This window comes from Maniola jurtina, chromosome 20 (genome assembly GCF_905333055.1).
Source record: "Maniola jurtina chromosome 20, ilManJurt1.1, whole genome shotgun sequence".
Classification (NCBI taxonomy): Eukaryota; Metazoa; Arthropoda; class Insecta; order Lepidoptera; family Nymphalidae; genus Maniola; species Maniola jurtina.
The window spans coordinates 5,962,927-5,987,130 of NC_060048.1; the positions used below are offsets into that span (position 1 = coordinate 5,962,927).

General features: G+C 36.3%; 1 protein-coding gene across 4 annotated transcripts in view; it reads left to right on the forward strand.

Annotated features, from left to right (window-relative positions):
* The first annotated feature begins 7,631 nt into the window (after positions 1-7,631).
* LOC123875478 (carbohydrate sulfotransferase 11) overlaps positions 7,632-24,204 on the forward strand; it is a 50,116-nt gene continuing 33,543 nt past the window's right edge. The window contains exons 1-3 of one of the 4 annotated variants that reach the window (XM_045921324.1): positions 7,632-8,016; positions 22,141-22,434; positions 23,144-23,200. In XM_045921324.1, coding sequence (XP_045777280.1) covers positions 22,282-22,434; positions 23,144-23,200 — 210 coding nt within the window. In that variant the 5' untranslated portion in view covers positions 7,632-8,016; positions 22,141-22,281. The remainder of the gene's footprint in view (positions 8,017-22,140; positions 22,435-23,143; positions 23,201-24,204) is intronic. The other 3 variants (XM_045921323.1, XM_045921325.1, XM_045921326.1) reach the window with 3 other exon arrangements.

Consider the following 24,204-nt stretch of genomic DNA (forward strand, 5'->3'; position numbering starts at 1 on the left):
AAGTCATTGTGAAGTGAAGTCAATTAGTTTAGTTATGTCAATTGTCAACTGTCATGTATGACACTGACACTTGACAATGTATATGATGCAAAGAGTTTTTTTTTTTTCTTTAAATCTGGCTTTACTCTGATTAGCCAATGTCAAGTTTGTGATATTTTCAAGTTATTGAATTTATACAAGTATGGGCTCCGTCTGCGCCGGTGCCCGCCGACATACGTGCGGCGCCCCTTTAGAGCGCTTCCCAGTCAGTTCCACCACCAAAAAACACCAACTAACACAAAAACCAGCCACTCTTAACAAAAAAAACACAGCACAGCACAAGCACAGCACGCGCGCCAGCAAACGCCATCGCAGACGAAGTCCTGCAAAGAGTTTGCCAGCTTGAAAACATTTTGCAAAATGTTTTTTTGTGCCTATAGTTCCATAGTCTATGGTTTTGTTGCAACCATAGACTTACAATTTTTTCACTACGCTCAGTTGCAACAGAATAAAAAGAAAGTAGAAAAAAACAAGGCTTTCAAAAATGTGTTTTGCTTTGGTTGCCGTTCTGAATACATTGGAAACTTGGAAATATTGTTTTTTATGGTTGGTTATCGGGATTCGGCTAATGATTCCTGCGGTAATCACATTGACATTCTTCGACGCGACGTCCCGACGCACATTCATTCGGCGCAGTTAGCGCGAATATGGGTTTTTTTAAATCTCGCAGAAACTCATTGTTTTTGCAGCTTAATTATTATTTTACGCTACAGGGAGAAATATTCGCTTCTTCGCTTAGTCGGTAAAACTATTGGTTTTTACTTTTTATTCCTGCAAATTAATCTTCGCGGACGAAGTCGCCTCGTTGTTCTTGTCGTGGTCTTGTCGTATAGTAGTATAGTGTCGTATAGGTAGTTTAACTACTAGTTTACTAACTGTTAGTTTTATTAGAGTGTTTTAAATACCAATAAAACTTACCTATTATTTTTCCTTGAGATATTATCTGGAATCCAGCTGCAATCCAGACAAATGGATTCCAGATAATATCGATGACGAAACAAAATATAACAGAGAGTTTGAACTACCAGTAAAACTTAGGTAGCTAGGTACCTATTAATTATTAATTTTCCTTGAGATATTATCTGAAATCCATTTGTCTTGAATCCAAATTATATCTCAAGGAAATTATAATAATGATAATATTATGAACAACAAGTTTATGAATAACAATATTATAAACACACGACCACCACGGGATATGTAGGTAGGTAATAGGTATGACCGTGGGCAAAACGGCTTAAAATAGTTCCTTTAAATGGCACACTTCCTTTGAATGGCCGATGATTGTTACCTACCTACCGAAATGATTATTATCGCCCCGCTTCATGTGTCTTGCTTAATTTACGTTACCTACTCTATTACCTAGGTGTCTAAGGTCTTTAAGTATGGATTTGACCTGCAGCTCGCTATAGCAATGCGCTATTAGATAGGTATTAGTTAATTAATTTTATGAGTACCAAGTACCAACCATTTGACGACAGGATAGGTTGCAGGTGCATGTCCGGGATCTAATCCCGGACCTCCTGAGTAGGAGGACAAAGTCTTAACCATTAGACTAGACTATAACAGTGCTGTATCAATATATTATTTTTTATTATGTACCTACCTACCTACATAGGCTGCACTAAAAGTATCGGGAATGGAATATTTCCACTGTCCCTGTCATATTAAAATCTTTTTAATTGAAAACTCCTTGGTTTTAAAAATCGAATCAGGGGGCACGGCAGTACCCCCGCCAAGACGAGCCAAACGCGGCTACCATTTATTTATTTAAAAAAAGATTCTCGGTCTTTTCGCAATGTCTTGTCAAACTTGTTTAGTCGTTGAGAAAATGGAATTGACTCGAGAAAATTCTAGAGCGATGATTTATTATGACTTTCGAAGTGGTTTAACACAAAAATAGTGTGTTGACCGGATGATTTCTGCATTTGGTGATGAAGCCCTATCCAAAACCACAATTTATCGCTGGTTTGCTTAATTTCAACGTGGACGTGTCAAGCTCAGTGATGATCCCCGTCAAGGTCGTCCAAAAACTGCAGTCACCCAAGAAAACGTTGATGCTGTGCGTAAGCTGATTGAGGAACATCGACATGTGACATACCGCGAAATTCAGGCAACTTTAGACATTGGCATGAGTCAAATACAAATATTCTTGCATGAACAATTAGGTGTAAAAAAGTTGTTTTCCCGATGGATACCGCATTTGCTCTGTGAAGAGCAAAAAGCGGCTCGCGTTACTTGGTGCGTCAGAACTCTCGAAAGATTCCACGCAGGATCCTCAAATGCTGTATACAACATCGTGTCAGGTGACGAATCCTGGATATACGCGTACGAACCCGAAACAAAAAACCAGTCACGAGTTTGGGTGTTCGAAAATGAGTTAAAGCCAACAAAAATTGTTCGTTCACGAAGTGTTGCAAAAAAATGGTGGCCACGTTTGTCTCCAAAACCGGCCATGTTGCGACTATTCCTCTTGAGGGACAAAGAACGGTTAATGCAGAATGGTATGCTAGCATTTGTTTGCCACAGGCCGTTTCTGAACTCCGTAAAGAGAACTGCAACCGCCGCATCATCCTCCATCACGACAATGCGAGTTCTCACACCGCGCACAGAACAAAAGAGTTTTTAGAGCAAGAAAACATAGAATTATTAGACCATTCGCCGTACAGCCCCGACCTAAGCCCTAATAATTTCTGTACTATCCCTAAAATAAAGAATACATTGCGTGGTCAGAGATTTTCATCACCTGAAGAAGCTGTGGACGCCTACAAAACGGCCATTTTGGAGACCCCAACTTCCGAATGGAATGGTTGCTTCAATGATTGGTTCCATCGTATGGAAAAATGTGTCAAATTTCGCGGAGAATACTTCGAAAAGCAATAAATACATTTTTAAATAGTAATGTTGTGTCACTTCCTTGATTCCCGAAATTTTCAGTGCCGCCCTCGTACTTCCCGTGATACTGACTTTGGGGGCATCTCGACCGAAAGAAATTACTGGTGCGATTGGCCGAGTTGCCACCTCGCAATTTTTGGATGTAGTAAATAATAATTCTACATTTAAATCAGCTACATAATGTAAATACCTATATAAAAGGAGAAGCTGACTGACTGACTGACTGTCTGATCAATCAAGGCACAGCTCAAACTTCTGGACGATCGGGCTAAAAGGCATGCAGATAGGTATTATGACGTAGAGAAAGGATGATTGCGATTCGGTAGGCAGGTACGTGGTAGGTCTACCTACCTTTTAGATAACAATTCACGAAAAAGGTGACCTAGTGAACATAATCGAAGTAATGGTAGGTATATAATATGGAAGACGTGCGTATTGTGATTTATGATGACAATGCAAACATGGCTGGAAGTGGCCTCATTTCAGAAATGTCAAATCAATTCTTTTATTCTTTGATTGAACGACACTGACCTTAAACTTTTTATGGCCTAAATACGCTGTAAAGATGACCCATTTAGTAATTTATACCTAGGTAGGTACGTACCTATATCTTTATGTGGTACGTAGATATAATACCTACTAAAGTGAAGACTTACGCAGGTCAACTACGATCAAGTTTGTTATAACTAATTAGGTACATATTTTATCAATGCGTTTCAATAATTTTAATAAATAAATGCAGCATTTTACAGTGATAGGGTCAATTTCGTTGAAAAGATATTTTTAAGTTAGATAGGTATTTTTTTATCAGACAGATAAAATGCATCCGTTTTCCATGACTGTTCAATCACGAGTTATGGAGTATCTCAATGCAACATTATATTTTGTACTACCTACTTAATTATTAAGAATTAGGTACTTAATTCGAAAAAAATGTTGCTAGTCATCGTCATCTAGTGGTTCGTATAAGGCATTTAATACCCACAAGCGTTACACGCAGATAAATATAACATTATAGGTAATATTATCTTGCCGATGGTCTTCGGAGTTCAAATGTTTAAGGAACTAGGTATAAGATTAGAAAATTTCCGCCCATCCGTTATATTAACGGCTTTATCTTGATGATAAGGATGATTGACATCAACCAATATAACAATGTTATCTCTTTGGATAGAAGCTCAAGAATAAAACTAGGTACCTATCTGATACGATCGCACGACATAGTATTTACAATATCATGGGACACAAGAGAAATCTCAGATTGCCGATAGCTATTGGAAAATATCTGTCAAGATAAATATAAATATTGAAATACCTACTTGATTTACCTATATTTGTTTTTTTTTACTACTTGAATCTGTGAAGACCTGAATCCGTCAGGTTTTCCAGAATCGACCAACCCTACATGTCTCATGATGTACCAACCGTACCATGTTATTGCATTGTCATCGAAGTTACAGTGGAAGTTACATTTTTAATGGTTTCCAGCTCAATCGGTTTGCGAGAATATGTCTGAAATTCAGTTGCAAGATTTTACCACATACTAGTACTTGTAAAAGAAGAGTTCTGTCCACTCACCAGGTCTCTTCACCACTCACTAGCATAGAGTGAGTATTAGTTCACCGAATGTACTGGAACAATTTACCCCGGCCATAAATCAATAGGGTACACGTGGATCGCGATAAAGGTACCTACCTATGTTGTTTATCGAATTTTTCACAGGAACCAGAATTGTCACACTAATATTATAAAGGCGAAGGTTTGTATGTGTGTGTGTGTGTGTATGTTTGTTACTCCTTCACGCAAAAACTACTGGACGGATTTATCTGAAATTCGGAATGGAGATAGATAATATCCTGGATTAGCACATAGGCTAATTTTTATCCCGGAAAACCAAAGAGTTCCCACGGGATTTCGAAAAACCTAAATCCACGCGGACGAAGTCGCGGGCGTCAGCTAGTAAGTAATAATTAACATGTAGGTAAAGCTTGCTACACCTGATTCGATGTTGTTTATTGAGGTTTTAATTTATCTAGAAGCCGATTTTAGCTATTGATTTTAACTATCTTCAATAACAAAACTGATAAGTAGGAAAGTACAACTGAAATAATTCAGGATGAGATATTCAGCAATTGGTTTGCTTTTATTGGTCGTAAGTATCACAAAATACCTACAGCCATCATGCTGGGAATATTATTCTTAGACCAATTGAGAAATGAGGAAATTTGTAGAGCTGAAGTAGCCTCATGAGTTTCTGCGGCGCAGTTTGGCGAGATATAGTCTATAAGGATTTGTGTCTTTAAATAAATAATTAAAAAAAAAGAGTGGATATAGCCTTCATCTACGAAGTTTTACCTTTGTAGTTGTGTGTTTCAAGTAAGGAAATTGCCTGAGACCTCACTCCGGAAAATGCAGCGTTGGGAGCTCCCATTAGATGGTCGGACGATCCCTAGTGATGTGCTGGGAGCCGCTGGACATATTACACCGGATTCTCTAGAAAATCCATGCAAGAGACCTATGTCCAGCTCGAGCCATGGACTTGTAGACGACGACTGATGAAACAACCAGAAGAGCTGAAGCATGGATGATGAAAGTACTTACCTACCTTCCAGTTTTTCCGTTTTATCGCGACTTTCTTGTCTTTCTTTTATTAAAAGTCTTCGTTTTTGCTGTTTGTTCCGTTTATCCACTCTAAAACAGCCACCCTAGGAAGTTTACTCGGAAACGTGTAGATTATTATCCGTCTATCCATATCGGACGGCTAATTCGTATATCTACTACATATTTTATTTTTTTAATCCGGGGTGGATACACGGACAATTAACATTTCCGACAGACCCCAGAGTGGTTGTTTGAGGGTAAACAAACCACGTTTGCAAAATCATTAATGAATAAGCTACAACATTTATGAATGTATTTGCACGACTGATATATTTATCATACCGATGCGCGAGACTGCATCTGCGTTTATAGCATTTACGAGTAGCTCGCAAGTCGCAATGTAACAAATCAGTGTGATGACATTTGATGATAGTAGTTTATTTCTGTGCGGCCGTGACTCGACCTCCAGGCCCATATCATCCAGTAGAAGATACAATTATTGCCGTGGGAACAAGGTCATTCAGACAACAGCGACTGCCTGTCACGCATGCGTCTAAATTTGATCCCGCAACCAAAATAAACATCTGGGTTTCGCGAGTGCAATACCAGCGGGTTGCTCCATATCTCTATTGACTTACAATTTGGTTACGATATTCTATTAGGGTCATCATGTAAATATTAAAGAGAACCTCCTCCTTTTTGGAAGTCGGTAAAAAATTCGACGAAGATTGGGCAACTCATGAGAAAGGAATTTAAAGAATTCAGCCACAGTTCATTGACTCTTGATTTTTTGTGACTGCTTCTCTCTGTAATTGCCTTCGCCGCTAATTCATGAATTGGCACAGGCCTATAGGCTATAAGTATAGATACAAAAATTTTCAAAAGAAAAATAAAACCGACTTCAAAAACGACAAACACTAAAAAGTAAAAAATAACTTTTGTTTAGCTACACGTGTAATGTACCTAGGTATGAAGTCGAGCGAGCATATTAAAACAAAATTAGAAATCCAAGAGTGAAGCTCGCCCGACTTCATACCTAGGTACATTACACGTGTAGCTAAACAAAAGTTATTTTTTACTTTTTAGTGTTTGTCGTTTTTGAAGTCGGTTTTATTTTTCTTTTGAAAATTTTTTATTTCACAATTTTTAGTGGCCCCACTGTACTATAATATGCTGTGCCCAGTTAAAACCCTACTGTTTACTAAGCTATTACACTGATCGCGAGCAATTTGCTCCTATCCATTGAGGAGTTCTGTTCTCCATCTCCGAAGATATTCATCAGATCTTCACCAAATTTATATGGGACCACCTGCACAGTATACCCTTTCAAACAAAAAAAAAATTTTCCAAATCGGTCCAGGGGTTTTTGAGTAATCGGGGAACATACATAAAAAATATAAAAAAAAAATAAAAAAAAAAAAAAAAAAAAAGATTCCGACGAATTGAGAACCTCCTCCTTTTTTGGAAGTCGGTTAAAAAGGAGAAACTGATTGACTGACTGTATATTAACGTACCTACCTCACGTAACGTACCTACAGCTCAAACAGCTGGATCTAGAAAGTCGCGATTTGGCATGCAAATTCTGTCTTTATTAGCGTATAGCGTACATCCACTAAGAAAGGATTTTCATTTTCCCCGAGTGGAATGCGAAGGTTAGATAGCGTTAAACACATCGATGTACCTATAGTTCAATAATATATTTTATGCATAGTAGTTCACAATCGCGTTAACTACACAATTTATCAGGAAAGCTGTTTGAAGTTCAGATTATGACTAGCACTAGATACCTAGATTATGACCCTGGTCGAGAGTTGTGATTAGATGCTGAACTGTATAAAAATTATCTACGATTTTTGCTATGCTATGTCCACAGCTCTTCAGTCCTGTAAAGTCGACAATTGTTTAGGTTATATTAATAGTTGATGCAATATTGTGATCTAAGCCATCGGATATGGAAAAATCCGCAAGTTAAACGAGTTCAACGAGACGCATGTCATTACTCCCGTAGCAACCCCGGCTTTTTGGCACAGTTTTCAATAGGACTATCATCGGGGGTTCCGCCAAAGTGATTTGCCAAAAATAAAGCTGCAGTGCAGTACTGAGCTTGCAGTGGGAGACTGCGGTGCTGGCCCTCCATTCATTGTTATGAGGTCGATACGGAGTCGACTCCTCACTCCAGTCTCCAGTGCCGACGCGATTGCCCTCGTGTGCGGACGTTAAGTCTATGCGACACATGCCGCACGTTTGGTGAACATCGAAGCTTTTATTTATAAACAAATGTTTATTTACTGTAATTACGTTGGTTAATTTGCGGTTTAGAGATCTGAACGTTGGGGAAACGATTTCGCTGTGTAAAGTGGCTTGTTTTGTTCAATGTTTATATTCGAAGGTGAAAATACACGTGTGGCTTTGAGAAGAACCAGGATCATAATAATATAATGCCCATCTAGTTATACAATTTACCTTAAATAAGATTATTAGGTAATTTACAAGCTTTCCTAACTCTATTTTTAACCCCCGACCCAAAAAGAGGGGTGTTATAAGTTTGACGTGTGTATCTGTGTATCTGTCTGTGGCATCGTAGCTCCTAAACTAATGAACCGATTTTGATTTAGTTTTTTTTTTGTTTGAAAGGTGGCTTGATCGAGAGTGTTCTTAGCTATAATCCAAGAAAATCGGTTAAGCCGTTTAAAAATTATCAGCTCTTTTTTAATTACTTGTAACCTTCACTTGTCGGGGGTGTTATAAATTTTTAATTTACACTTGTTTTCTTGTTTTATGTTGGTAGTTATGCCTATCTATTGACAGGTAGATATAATGAACTTTCGATTAGAATTTTCAAATGGAAATAAAAGATTTTTAACACAATGAAGCTTTCATCGTTATTTAAAAAAGCAGGAATAGTTTTAGTGTTATGAGAACGATCATTTGCAACTAGGTCTTGAATATTTTTATTTCACGACATCTAGATTGATGGATATTGCGTTTTCCTTGGTAGATGGTAGAGCCTAGAGGAGATACTCACTAGGTATAGGTACCTATCTACTTATGATTGCATATTATACCTATATGTATTATTTTTAAGGTTTTCATCGTCGATAAGATCTAATATTATACCTACCACCTAATGACCTATTTGAAATTTTGATACCTAGGTAGGTACCTCCTTACTTAATTTTGAAAAGCTTGGCAGTTAGATAGGTACCCACCTACCTACTTATCCATATTAAGTACATATACCTACCTATCTACTCCCTAGGTACTTCTCCATCTATGGTCCAGCTGATTGGGTGCTTAGTGCCTACTTGCTGCCTAGATAATAGGTACATACAAGAAAATATAGATATTTTGGTTCCAAAATTGAACGGTCCAAGAATCGATCCCGAAACTTATAAGTGTTCACACCACTGCACTGCTGCACCTGTTTGAGAAAGTAGGTAGATTAGTAGGTAAATATTTGACTTCACCCAAGATAAAATGAATTACCAGGATCAAAATCTTAGCTTAGAATACATATTAGTGCGACAATAGATACCTACTTAGGTAATAATTAGTAGGAATAGGGTGATATAATATATTCTATTCTATTTATATAAGTCGGTATAATTTGCATAATAAAGAAAACTAATTAATAAATAGTTAAGTAGCTAGGTACGTAATGATTAAAGCTTGAGTAAAGCTTAAATCTTTTAAATATAAGTAAATAGGTACAACATTCTGTACATAGGTATTTAGGTACCTAAATATTAATTGTCTGTTTGTTTGTTACCTCTGCGTACACTGATCGTTAATCTTGGATTGAATTCAAACTTTGTACAGTTATTATCGGCACTTGCTTACCTAAAGGTTTCGGATACCTATAGTAGGAAACATGAATGTAAGTAGATCATGTGCGCAACATAATGCCAGGAAATAAGATAGGTAGGTATAGGTATTTGGTATCTACCATACCAAGGTAGGTAGGTAAATCAGGCTATCTATAAATTTTTATTGTAGCAATGTAAATAAAAACATTATATTCTATATCACTAGATATTCAATTATTTTTTATGATATCTATACCTATTTCGCATTTTCATTTGATGTACCTAGTTAAGTACCCACCTACTTAACCATTAATGGCTTATTTATGACATTTTATCTGAATTCTGATGCTATAAAAATGCTTTTACGAATTCAAAGAAATTCCTACATAAATGGCATAAATGCTATTATTTTTATAACTTGACAAACAAAGGTAGGTACCTACCTACGCACGGTATGTAAGCCTCATCATAATTGCATAATTATACAACATGCCTAACTAATTAGATTTTTAAATTGTAGAAAAAATTTGACTGGTTTATTTTTCTGAGGTGAAACCCAAAGAAGAGTAATGTTTACAATTATTTAACCGAGATTTTGAGTGAAGTTGATGAGCATTGAAGTGCATGCGCGCGCGCATTCACAACAATGCTCCCTCCTAAAAGTAAAGACGAGACACGAGTAGGTACATAATATTAATAAATGATAATAGATAGTTACTTAATTTTGTTCTTAGACAACATCTTACTAAACATCGCGGCGGGTTAGATTGCAATCAAGGGCTAATGTGTAGTCTTTTTGTTACTAAAATATTGACAATTGACTCTTAATTTTCATCAATTAGGTACCTAGGTAACTAAATTGTATTACGCTAGTCAACATAGTGACTTTAAAACTGCGATCATTCATGGATACGCTCGGCCAACTTTCTTTACGGCTTTCCAAAGTCGCATCTTACTCAATTTGTGCTTGTTGAAACACCAAGACTTGTTTTTATGTACTGTGGCCCACTTTCATAGTATTGTTTTATGTCTTTATCGAGTCATGTGGGGCTTAAAGCTGTTGATATAGGTATTGAGTAGCCTCAAAATAAACCTAGAAGAAACTCGACAAGAAAAAGACGAAATAGATTTTGCTGAATTTATTTATTCGGCCATCTGACTAGAAATTCCCAAATTGGACAGGGTTTTTCAAAAACATCTTTGAGAGTCATTTTGAGGTCTCTTTTTAGACCTTTTTTAACTAAGGATCTGTTGTCTACCTGTCACTATGCAGTTTTAGATGGTAAACCTGCCCCTAATCAATGTCTACGGGGCATCATGCAAGGATAAGAATACCAAATCATATTATAGTGATATGGCTACACCGGTAGACCGTATCTATATACTCAACGCACAATGGACCAAACCTGAACTTGAAGTCATGTCATAATCTGCGATCATGGACACGATTATGTGTCTATGACCACGTAATCAAAACATCACCGCTATTGGTAACTGTTAGCAAACAATTCCAACATCAATAAGACATCTCAGCTTTCTATTTCATTGACAGTTTTGTACACATAACCACAATAAAATAGATAGAAATTAGAATCAAAGAATTCGAAAATTCAGAGAGCTCATTGATAACGACTCGTGAAAACATGAGATTTCCATAAGTTAAACTCTCCGACTTTTTTAAGTTAGTTCTCCGTTATTTTCCATTATCCAATTATGTTTTTGGAAACAAGAATTCTTATTTGATGAAAAAAAATCTAAATAAATAGCTTAGATAACTATGCACCATTTAACTTAGTATTAAAAATGTATGTATTTCATGTAGGTATACTTTTAAGATGGCAACCCTGCATAAAATCGTTTATATATTTATGACTCACTGTACTTCGACAATGAACACGAAGAAGCAATGAGGAAGAGTTGATATTATACCGTTCGTTTTATGAGTTTTCGCGTGCAACTTCGTCCACGAGGTTTTTTAACGTAAAATTACTTGTGATCCTAGAAGTCACTATTGAAGTAAGGTAAATGCAGGTTCCATAGAGCCTCGATAGCTCAACGGTTGAGGAGCGGACTGAATTCCGAAAGGTCGGCGGTTCAAACCCCACCCGTTGCACTATTGTCGCACTCCTAGCACAAGCTTTACGCTTAATTGGAGGGGAAAGGGGAGTATTCGTCATGATTAACATGGCTAATATTCTTAAATAAGTGTAAATTAAAAAAAATTGGGAAATCGATGAGTGGTTGTTTTCACTTTCACATTTACTTTTTTATATTTATACAAATATGGAATGTTTATTTCATTTACTTTTAATGATACCTACTTAAATGCTTTTAACAAGAAGAATATCATAAATAATTTGATGAAATGAATAAGTTGATTGTTTCTATTACCGACCCATGGCAACGGCTATGAAGCTATTAACGATTTATGAAGTTATTACCGACTGTAAGGAAATGACACAATTTTATTTATATACTTTTTATGGAACATTACCGTTTATAAATTATTATAAGCATAAAAATATGAATGGTAAACATGGAAACCTCGAGGAGATAGACGGGGGTTGCCAGTTCGGTAAAATGTTCTCCAACGTAATTACTTTTCAGTTTGGTTTTCAGTAGATAATAATTTGTTCATTGTCTTTGAAAACTTCCAAATCTGCCACTTCTAGGCAGCATTCTACCACTTTTGTAAGTGAGTGAAAATTAAGCACTCAAATCTGCAAATCCGTCAAAATAGCAGAATAATTGTGAACTAAGTATTTTAAAGACATCGTCAAGAGTTTTGACCAATGACCGTTAATTAACGGTCACAAAATTCCATCAACTCATCAGTTTTATGATTATTTTGTCATTTAGAAGAATTTTAATGGAGAGCTATTTTTTTATGAACTAAAATATGTTTTCTAACTTTACGTTTTTCGTTCGAGTGATAGGTACTTATTAAAAGGAATCAATTTAAAAAACGTCCCCTATTTAGTAAGTAGGTTACTAAATAAGGGATCATATTATTGTTTCAATTAAAGAAAAGGAATAACAAGTGTAAATTAAAAATTTTCAACACCCCCGACAAATCAATTTCAAATAAATAATTATGTATATCTAGGCAACGTCCATCTTGACAGCTTGACATTTGTCAATTGACACTTGAATATTATGAACCTAAGGGTTATCTAACCTTCTTTTCTACAAGAAAACTAGAAAATAGCTGATAACTTTTAAACGGCTCAACCATTTTTTTTGGATTATAGCTAAGAACACTCTCGATCAAGCCACCTTTCAAACAAAAAAAAAGTAAATTAAAATCGGTTCAATCGTTTAGGCGCTACGATGCCACAGACAGATACACAGATACACAGATACACAGATACACAGACACACAGATACACACGTCAAACTTATAACACCCCTCTTTTTGGGTCGGGGGTTAAAAAAAAAAGTTTTCCAACTTAATTGTATGGTGCCTACCTAACTATTCCGTAAACTTCAATGAGTCAGTTGCGTGACGAAAGCTTTTACCGTGGAACATTGACTTGTATGTTCGTGCGGATGCACAAATTATTGGTCCGCAAACTACTTTCAAACCACACTTGATTGCCGTATCAAATTATTTATTCAGTACCTTTGTGTTAGTGGGTTAGAATCGTTAAAGCACGTGACGGGACGCGGGCGTTTTACTACTTGTCTTTATTCTATTCCTAGTGTCTGTATCAGTTGACCAAACTTCTCAAAAACTAACTACTTAGCTAACTTCTACATATATGCAGGTATGGGCAAAGCAAGAGTGTATGGGCATTTTGTCGGCAAGTTCCCATGAACTGGAATTGATTCCAAAAGAATTCCAATTTAGATGACTTCACCTCTTTCGAGATTAAAAAGAAACAGAAAGTGCTGATTGCGCAACTGAACTGGTTATGTAAAATCCAAATATTCAGACTAAAAAAGTAAGTTATAAGAAATAATATGGGTTTTATGAACAAACCAACTGGGGTAATTTGTGAGATGGCTATAAATGGAGTTATGTATGAAACAATGTTTGTCTGCGGTGGATGCTCACCTCACTTCGGTCACATTGCTAAGAAAAAAGCGCGAGTAAGAGAAACTGCTGATTACTGGCAAGATCGGAGGAAAGAAACCTCGTGGACAAAGCCCGAGATGTACGTCCAACCAGATAAGAGAAGCGATTGACACACCCTTCTGTAATGCCTTATGTATATACGGCCTCCAACCGGGTAAAACATCATCGTGAAGAAGGTGATATCTCGAGAGAGCCACAACCCTCAAAATTCAGGGACTGACGCGAGAAGTATGAAACAAACTTTAACATCTGCATTGAACCGCTCCGATCAATTGACCACTCATAAAATTAGATCGATGCAGGTGTCCATTGACTATATGTTACACTATATTGTTTGGCTCTATCATTTGTATGGAATTATGTGACAAAGAGAGCGCTGTACTAATTTATCCTCGGAATGAAGTTATTATAGCCCTCTCTCTGTTTGGCAGTGGCTCTATCATTTGTATGGAATTACGTAACAGAGAAAGCGCCGCGCTGTACTAATTTATATCCTCGGAATGAAGTTAGTATAGCGCTCTCTCTGTTTGGCTCTATCATTTGTATGGAATTACTTAACAGAGAGGGCGCTGTATCTACTAATTTATCCTCGGAATAAAGTTAGTATAGCTCTCTCTCTGTTTGGCTCTATCATTTGTATGAAATTACGTAACAGAGAGAGCGCTGTATCTACTAAATTTATCCTCGGAATAAAGTTAGTATAGCTCTCTCTCTGTTTGGCTCTATCATTTGTATGAAATTACGTAACAGAGAGAGCGCTGTATCTACTAAATTTATCCTCGGAATAAAGTTAGTATAGCTCTCTCTCTGTTTGGCTCTATCATTTGTATGAAATTACGTAACAGAGAGAGCGCTGTATCTACTAAATTTATCCTCGGAATAAAGTTAGTATAGCTCTCTCTCTGTTTGGCTCTATCATTTGTATGGGATTACGCGACAGAGAGAGCGCTGTACTATCTTTTTTTTTTCTCTCGTCTGGCTTTACACTGATTAGCCAATGTCAAGTATGTAGTTATTTACAATTTAGGGAAACTATATGTATAAGTATGGACTTCGTCTGTGCCGGCGCCCGCTGACATACACACGGCGCCCTTTAGAGCGCTTCCCAGTCAGTTCCACCACCAATAAACACCAGCAGAACACAAAAACCGGCCACTTTTCACAAAAAAACACTCCAAAAAAGCACCGCACGCGCGCCAGCAAACGCCACCATAGACGAAGTCCCTGTACTAATTTATCCTCGGAATGAAGTTAGTATAGCTCTCTCTCTATTTTTGTTTGGGTTTAAGTAATAGAGAGAGCGGCATACTAACTTCATTCCGTGGATAGGGTATAGGTTAATTTTGCAGATATATTAATTATTGATGATAGGAATATTTTCTTTTTGATATTGTATGTATCGGTATACAATAACTGAATGCGGAATGATTCATTGGGTGTTTCTCGCCGAGGTCAACCGGTGGCTTCTAATGTCACAACTCACAAGCTTGCTTTTAGTTTAGCAGCGATATTCAATGCCAAGCGAATGAATGTAGCAAGATTCCCTTTCTATAATCCACATCTGTACCTGTAGATCTAGCTATAGTTAAAGTAATCTAAGATGATAGTTGTGACGTTTGGAATTTAGGGTTGGTGGATATAAATTGCGATTCTCACCATCATTAAGAACGTTTTACAAGGAAAATTAAAATCATAAATATTGGCAAAACCAGGGCAAGTCAGCTGACCTAAAGTTACATATAAAAAGACTTGTCCTGACTGACTGATTTTTAAAGGTTAATAAAGACAATTTAATTACTTCAGTGAAATCTACTGAAAAACCAAAGAATTTTTTTTTATATATTTTTCTTAGTTCATAAAGAGAGAGAGTGATTCAGGATTTTTGGAAATTCCACTCCCTCACCGATTTTCAAAAATTCTACTCGAGTGAAGCTGGGGTGGGCGAATCAGCTAGTCCGTGATAATATTAAAATATGGTTAGTTTATTATTTGATAGATTTTTTTGTAGAATTTAATTCTTCAGAAACCCGTTACGACAATCTTGTTCGAGGACGTATCTTCCATTATTTCAGGTATATCTAGTTGTTATACCTACGTACCTACTTAATAGTTATATTATTATGTCTAGGAAGATTCCACTATGATTTCCATATCCACTATGATTGCGTAATATCAGGGGTGATAAAACTTACCTAATGCATTAAATTATACATTCGACAGCTATTAACGTTTGTTTATGGTCTAGATTCCGCGGATGTGGTCAGTCAATTAAAATATAAAAATATATTAGAACAGCTGTACAGAATTAGCCTAACAAATTGACACATTGGACAACATTACCAAAATCTAGGTAGGTAGATACCTCCTATCTGAAGCACAATTTGTTCACATTTTTGTTCTGTTTGCCGTTGGACACTAAGACCATGAAGTGTTCGCTGAAATCTACATATAGAGCGTACTTTGACTTTACTCAGTTTTAGTTAAAACGAGACAGATTTATGCCAGCGATATAACGCTGTCTCGTTTTAACAGTGTCTTCAGTCGCACTATAGATCTCAATTTTCAACCTTAGTGCTAAAAAAAATTTTACGAGACATTTCACCGCGTATGAGAGACATTTCACGTCTCATCTGGCGACAAAAGGGCTGGTTCATTTTTTGCGCAAAGGATCAGCCTGGCTGTCCAACGCGGAAATGCAGCCAGTATTCTTGGCACCACTCCACGTAGGCATGGTTTATAGAGCAATTAGATAAAGCTATTAAAATCGTGGGCTTAAGAAATGCTTCATACCCAATGACTAAACAAAAAAATGGTTAGCCTTGAAACTTGATTCAGCGTATTATTCAATCGACTGAATGGACCACAAATGACAAAAGCGGGAGACAAATTTGTATGCTACTATCAGAAATAATTGGTATTTGGTAGGTACGGTAATAATTTACAATTGACTAATTTGGTTTTGTCACTCTTACAAAAAGAGGCATTACGCGACATATTTACTGCCTATAATATTAGTGTTTCTGGATCGCTCCCGACGCGACGCGACGCCTTGAATGCTAGGCCACACGGTTCGCTTGCTACTAGTGATATGTTCAATCCATAGATATAAAATACTATTTGGATTTCTGTGGTTCAATCAGTACTGAAGCGACTGTTAATGCCATCTAGTAGCGACACTTTCCAGTTATCGAAACTACTTTCAAAGGCCCATAATACAATACAGCTCTTTGAACAAGAAACCCATGCCACATGGCCCATGCCACTTCAGTTTCCCGTTGTGCTCTGTCGGTTATTCGTTGTCCTACAGATCTACTCATTTCTGATTTGATAAACTCTCAAAAAAACAAAACTCTAAGATAAAACCAAACGTACCTCTTTCCATCGCCCGAGGATTCTGGATGAACATTTTTAGGGTTCCGTTACCCGTACCTCAAAAGGAAAAACGGAATCCTTATAGGATCACTTTGTTGTCTGTCTGTCTGTCTGGCCGTCCGTCCGTCCGTTCGTCGTGTCTGTCAAGAAAACCTATAGGGTACTTCCCGTTGACCTAGAATTATGTTTGGCAGGTAGGTAGGTCTTATAGCACAAGTAACGGAATAAATCCGAAAACCGTGAATTTGTGGTTACATGTTAAAAAAAATTAAAATGTGTTTCAATTTTCAAAATAAGATAAGTTTACCAAGTGGGGTATCATAATATGGAAGGGTTTTACCTTTGTATTCTAAAATAGATTTTTATTTATTTTTATGCATAATAGTTTTTGACTTATCGTGCAAAATGTCGGAAAAATTACCCGAGTACGGAACCCTCAGTACGCGAGTCTGACTAGCACTTGGCCGGTTTTTTTTCCTATTAGTGCAATATAAAATTGAAATTCCTATTAGGTTTCAATTTAAGCTTGTAGCAGCAAGAATACTTTTAGCAATTTAGCAAGTAGTTTTTGTAGTCATAAGTTAGTATTTTGGGTCACTATTTCAATATGTCAGTAAAATTAGTTGGAAACCGGATTTTTGTACATAACCGAGTCGCCTCTTTATTTCAAAACCAGTTAGAATTATTATTCAGTGTTTAAAGTAAATTCATAAGATTTTATAGTTGACTAGAGGATGCCCGCGACTTCGTCCGCGTGGATTTAGATTTCTATAGATCCCGTGGGAACTGTTTGATTTTCCGGGATAAAAAGTGACCTATTTCGATAACAGGGACGCAAGCTATTTCCGTACCAAATTTCATACAAATCGGTTCAGTGGATGGATCTTTAGGAATCCCGCGGGAACTCTTTGATTTTCCAGGATAAAAAGTAGCCTATGTCCGTCCCCGGGATATAAGCTAACTCTGTACCAAATTTCGTCTGAATCGGTTAATCTGTTGGGCCGTGAAAAGGTAGCAGACAGACAGACAGACACACTTTCGTATTTATAATATTAGTATGGATTACTGGCTTCTATTCAATTATTCGACAACGATATTTTAGGCGTTGACTTTTCAACAGAGTAGATGTTACAAATCTGCCTATCCGAAAAAATTTTAGCGCATATTTGAATTTGATGAGTCTGGTAAGGAAAACATAAAAAATTTTCACCTGAGTACTTAAATTCTATCTACCTTCATAATACATATTTCTATCTACCTAGCGTGATTTCTCAGAACCGGGAAATCGAACGCCCTTCCGGCGTCCCCGCTTCCTGCCACGTGTAACTGGAATAGATTTTAAGGCAACAGTGAATATACCTAGACTTTCTAGGCAAGTGCACTCGAAACTAGACGTTATCATCGCTTTTATTGTGGGCAATTGAAAGCTCAGCCACCTCTTCCACGCAACTTTGTCATTAAGTAAAGCATCTTCTTAATAAGTGTGTTTTTACCCGACTGCGGCAAAGCCAAAAGGAAGGGTTATGATTTTAGTAGTCTATGTATGTATGTGTGTATGTTTGTATCCAGATTCTGTGTGTTCCACCGTAGCGCCTAAACTACTGGGATGATTGTGATGAATGAGGTGACAATAGTATCGTCGTAAAGGTCCGGGTGACATAGGCTACATTTGATACGAATAAAATTGACCTAACGGATGTTACGTGAAAAAAAGTCGGGGTCTCCAAATTTTTTTTCTGCTGTTGTATCGAGTGGGGTGTCAAATGAAAGAGGAGATAATTCTGAGTTCATAAATATAAATGTACTACAACATTAAAATATACCGAGCGACAGAAAAACAATTTACTATAATATATCAGCGTTTATTAAGACCATCGCAGTCGGGTTTTAGTTTTCAACTTTTTCTCCACAATGTTCGTGTAATTTAGTACCTAAATTACGTACTTGCTTAACTTTTAATTTACCTAGCAGCTTTTAATGGCTGACTAACGGTAGCTTTCTTCTATGTGGTATCGATTGTGGTTTTAGATCGTACAACCGTGGTGGTAGGAGCCTACAGACAGAGGCAGAAAAGTAGGTACAATGTTATCATCAAAGATTGTATGAAATAATGCCGCGTGTAATCGTTCTTGCAATCGATGTTCGTTCTGTGTCGTGACTTGGGGGAACTTTTGTTCTCATAAAAACAGACTCACGCAGCACGACTATCGTAGGCATGTCTCCCGTTGTCTGTTGAGCGGGTAAAGCTTTCAGCGATATATTTAAAAATAATCTATTTATTGCAAGGAAGCGATGCTGAATGGTTCTGATGGGCTTAGGTGATAGATAGATCATGGTCAAAAGTGACCATGTACGAAACAGCATCAGCTGTATGAGTGCAACAAGGCACTTTCTCTTATATATTACTACATATTTGCCAACCTTCGATGTTCACCATACGATACCTATACCGTATAGAAATTGATTAGGTATCAGGAATTATTGGTATTATCATACCAATTATGTAACTTATCCATTTACTGAGCTGGTAGGTTAGGACTCATTATTGCATCCTCGCTTAGCATAACAAGGAAAGTACCTACGACTTTAGTTTTCCTTAGTTAGCTTACAAGATAAACAAATCCTAGAAACCATGGAGAAATGTGTAGGTGTGAGGTTTTTCTTGGCGCTTTAGACCTTCAGGATTTCGGTTTTTCACTTGTATCATGATTTCATTGTCAGTTCGCCGTAACAAGGTCGTAAGGGAAGCGTGTAGTGGCGAATATTACGCCCTTTCGCATTTCAGCAAGAAGCTACTAGTTAGTAAAGGTTTAAACAAATGCCGTAGACCGCGTTCCGTAAGAGATTTTTTTTTGTTAAATAAGTCTTCTCTTTGGGCTGGTTTCCGCACTTAAAACGTTTCCGTCTGTTCTGCGTTGTGATATGCCGTTTGGTCTTCACTAATCATAAACTTTATAATTCTCGCTGACATACAAAAATCTTGGAGCTCATCCAAAAAAAAAGTTAAAATGTGTACTTCAGTGTTACTCTTAGTCAAGTCATTTTATAGCTACTAACGATGCTTGTCTAACATGGCAAATATTAATCTTCATGTCAAATCAACGTCATTTTTGTATACGAGTAGGTATAGATGAGGTATAGTTTAACACCTGAAATGTGACATCGGCTACTTTTATCCCAGAAAATCAAATAAATCGTTCGAGATTTTTAAAAACCGAAATCCAGGCGTACGAAGTCGCGGGCGTCAGCCATGACTCATAATACAAGTTTTTGAACCGTGCTCCATCCAAACCCAAAAATCAGACCTTAGAGTTTGCTAGTCAACAACTAAAAAAAAACTATAATTGCCAGTAGATACCGTAGGCAATCAATAACAATACACTTGGCGAAAGACGAATGAGTTTTATCTCTTTAAGCATTTGGAACACTTGGATTTCTTCCAAAATAAATTAGGTGTAGCACTCATCTACAATGTATTTATTATTGCATGGCAACATTCGGGTTTGTGTTCTCTTATCTACCTACAAGTGTCTTTATATTAAAAGTAAGTACATAGAAATAATTAAGGAAGTACTTACATATTAACCAATTTTATCATAGCGTACCTTTTTATGAGCTAAGGCCCTATACAGCGGTGCGACATTAGTACACTAGGATTTCGAAATCAAACCGTCCCATCTCCACTTTCGCACTTGTCTGCACAAAATTATGCAGAGCCGAAAGATTTTCAACTTCTAGTACGATCGCAACATTAAAGTCCGCCATTTTGATGGGAAATTCAGGTACGCTTCATAAAAATATAAGGCGCCCGGATACCGCGCATCGGCTAATCAGAAAAGGGCCTAAGCAAAATAATAATTTTAAACAATGTTAACTCTCATAATAAGAGCATACTACCTATCTACAAAAGAAGGTACAAGTATCAGTAAGAATTCTTGAACGTTGGCTTGAAATAGAATTTCCTCGCAGAATCAAATTTAATTTTTCAAAGATTGCCTCTTCAGTGCTGGGGGAAATTGCTTTTCGATATTAAAGCAATTTGACCACTCGTTCTTACAAACGAACTTCGTTTTTGCGCTTTATAAGTGTCTGTCTGCTGTTTTCATTCTTTTTCGCTTGATTTTTTAATGAAATCCAAGACAGAATAGGTCTTCTCTTTAGACCGAGCCGGGCACGTACCATGTCTCATCCGTGGCACTTCCTTGATCAGACGAACTTTGAATATGCAGAAAGGTGATAAATTAGTAGTCTTTGTCTTTTCCCGTGATGTTAGCTAACTCTGTACCTTTCATCAAAATCGGTTAAACTGTTGGGCCGTGAAAAGCTATGCAGACAGACACACTTTCGCAATTATAATATAATATTATATAATAATATAGTACGGATAAAACGTTATGAAGAAAGCCCCCATGCAAAATCACAAGTACTTAGCTAAAGCTATTTGACCATGATTTGATCTCAATTAATATGGCAATCAGTTTATTCTTTTAATCATTAGATAAATTATTTATTACTAGATGATGCCCCCGACTACGTCTGCGTGGATTTAGTTTTTTTTTAATCCTGTGGGAACTATTTGATTTTCCAGGATAAAAAGTTGCTAATGTCAATTTGCACCTTAATACACGGGATGTAAGCTAACTCTGTACCAAATTTCATCAAAATTGGTTAAATTGTTGGACCGTGAAAAGGTAGCAGACAAACAGACAGACACACTTTCGCATTTATAAGATTATTTTTTATTATTATTATGGGTAATTCTTACCTAGATTGGATAGGTCACCCGTATATAAATTACACAATAAGAATGTCATCAGGTGCCATCGTGACCTCGAAGCTAGGCGGTATTACCGGCTCTACCCACATTAAATACATAAAAATCTTAAAACTAATTAACATAATTAATTATTCACATGTGCCTCTTAATATTATTGTGCCTTGATTATAATTTTCAACATACCGCACTTCTCAGTTGGAAGCTGAACATATAAGTACTTGTATCCACATTCCAGCGAAATAACCATTATTTATTTATTTATTTATTTACCTAATATTATATCTACATAGGTACTTTTGTTTTCGAGATCTCCCTGATTGATCTTCTCATACGCTAGTTAAATTAACTAATTAATAGAAAAATATTAGGTAACTTCATTTTATTATTACTATTTAGCACTTTAATATTGAGTAACTACTTATTAGTAGTAGTGACTATTTAGTAGATATAATTAATTATACCCTTAGACCTTTATTTTACCCTTTGACGATCCAAGATCACTTGTGAAAGTTTATTTGAATAAAAAATCTTCCTATTTCTATATCAAACTAATCATTATCACAATATCACAGAAAATACTAAACTAAAAAATACTATGTGGAAATAAAATAGTGTTAATAGTGCAATTTTACAATGTAAAGATTCGCGCTAAGGCATAGTACAGACTACAGACAGTGATGGTGATAGTTTAAAAATAACTAAACAAAGAAAAAATGGGGAGAAGAAATGTGAGTGTGATGCGGTTGGGGAGATGTGTGGCTTTCCTTGCCGCTGCAACCTTCCTGCTTCCCTTCACGATTTTGCTGATGGTTGCTGATCAGCAGTACAATCTGACTTACAACTCCAAACGGGTCTTCTATCAAGAGGTAAGTAAATACGTTTTATATTACTTCGTCCAAATACTTATAAAATGGTTTGGGGCCATACTACCACCGCTTAGCCTTAAAATAGTGACTTTTATATGTAAATGTCAAAACAATAATGAAACATTACTAATTTAAGCGATGGTAATAGGGGTTCTACTCACTTGCACTCATAACTTCACAACATTACTAACATTGTTTAAGACTTTTAAGATTGAAGTTAACAGGAGAGTCAGGGGTTATTGGTATACAAAGTTACTATAAAAGTATATTTGTGTATCTTTAAAATAAATATGTAATAATGCAAATAATAAATAATCCAATGAATGAAATGCCAATGAGCTATAGCAAATTTTAACTAATTTCGTTGCAACAAGAGAGGTTTAAGCACAGGTTTAAAGTTTTTGTACACAATACTAACAATTTGGACTACTAAAAAATTAATTTCTTTAAAGGGTTACCTTTAATATAGATAGTTAAATCCTATTTTACTGGAATCCCTCATTTAACTAAAATCTAAAGATCTCTGAGTAAGAAATGTACTTTATTCATAAGCAGTTGTGATTTTTTTGTTTTTTTATTTTACGCCCGAATCGATGTCCAATCAAAGTAACAAAATTAAATAAAACATGTGCATGTTTTCGTGTCGTGTCGTCTTAGAACAGTTCAAAAACAGGTAAAACACACTCAAATTGGATTTCTTTTTTTGCAGAGCGACTTCTATAAAATTAATGGAACATATTTAACGCCCACATTTTTACGGACACAGGTAAAAACAAGGAATATTTATCGACACTAGCGTTGAGTTGAGGCTATGCTACATTCATAAACTACATTATGCTTCATATATACTTCCCCTTTAAAAAGTTTCCCTTCTTCCGATATTAGATAAGAAAATGATGGACTGACGAATATCGTTACTAGTTATTTGTATTTAATTCAATTATTTATGCGTAACTTGTTTCAGTTTCTTTTACTCAAAATTTCTTTGTTTATAGAAACTGAATGATGAACTTGGTTCTTTTTCCTTTTCTCAAACTTCGAAGTGGATCCCAAAAACTCTTAAAAAATATTATACACGGGATGTCCACAGATTTTTTAACACATAATAAATTAATTATCTAGTCTAAAAATCCTGTTTTCAATTATTATCATTTTGAACTAAATATGACGTCTAAAACAATTTTTTTAATAGGCATTTAACCTAACTCGACTACCACCTTTTTGAGTATGAAAATTTACAATCAGGGCATTTTTTCCAAAATATATACTGAACCATGTCGTCTCTATATAACTGGAGTAGTGTAGCCTCAGCCTAACGCTAACAATGCACACGCTTTTAAAAGGTCTAAAGACGACTCTGCACGAATCACTTGCCTTTATCCCGATAAATAGGTATCTACCTAGGTTATAAACTTACGAGATTCTAGTATATTTCTATTAAGGTAGGTAAGTACTGAAATCGAAAGTTAATTGAAAGTTAATTTTGACTTTAATGTAGGTAATTGTTGAGACTTTGATTTAAATGCAAAATGACTGCAAAATTGCAGTTAGCATGCACTTTTATTGCAGTTCACTTAACTGCATAATCGAACTGCCGACTGACTGAGCAGTCCGTATGCAGTTTTAGTATCTACGTGGACAGTGGACACGTGAAAACATAGAAAACATCGTCACCCTTAGAATAACCCGCACTGCGAAATTTCACTACGTGATATTTCCGCTGAACTCTGTGATATGGAAATTATATGAAGGCTTTAGCGCGTATTTTTT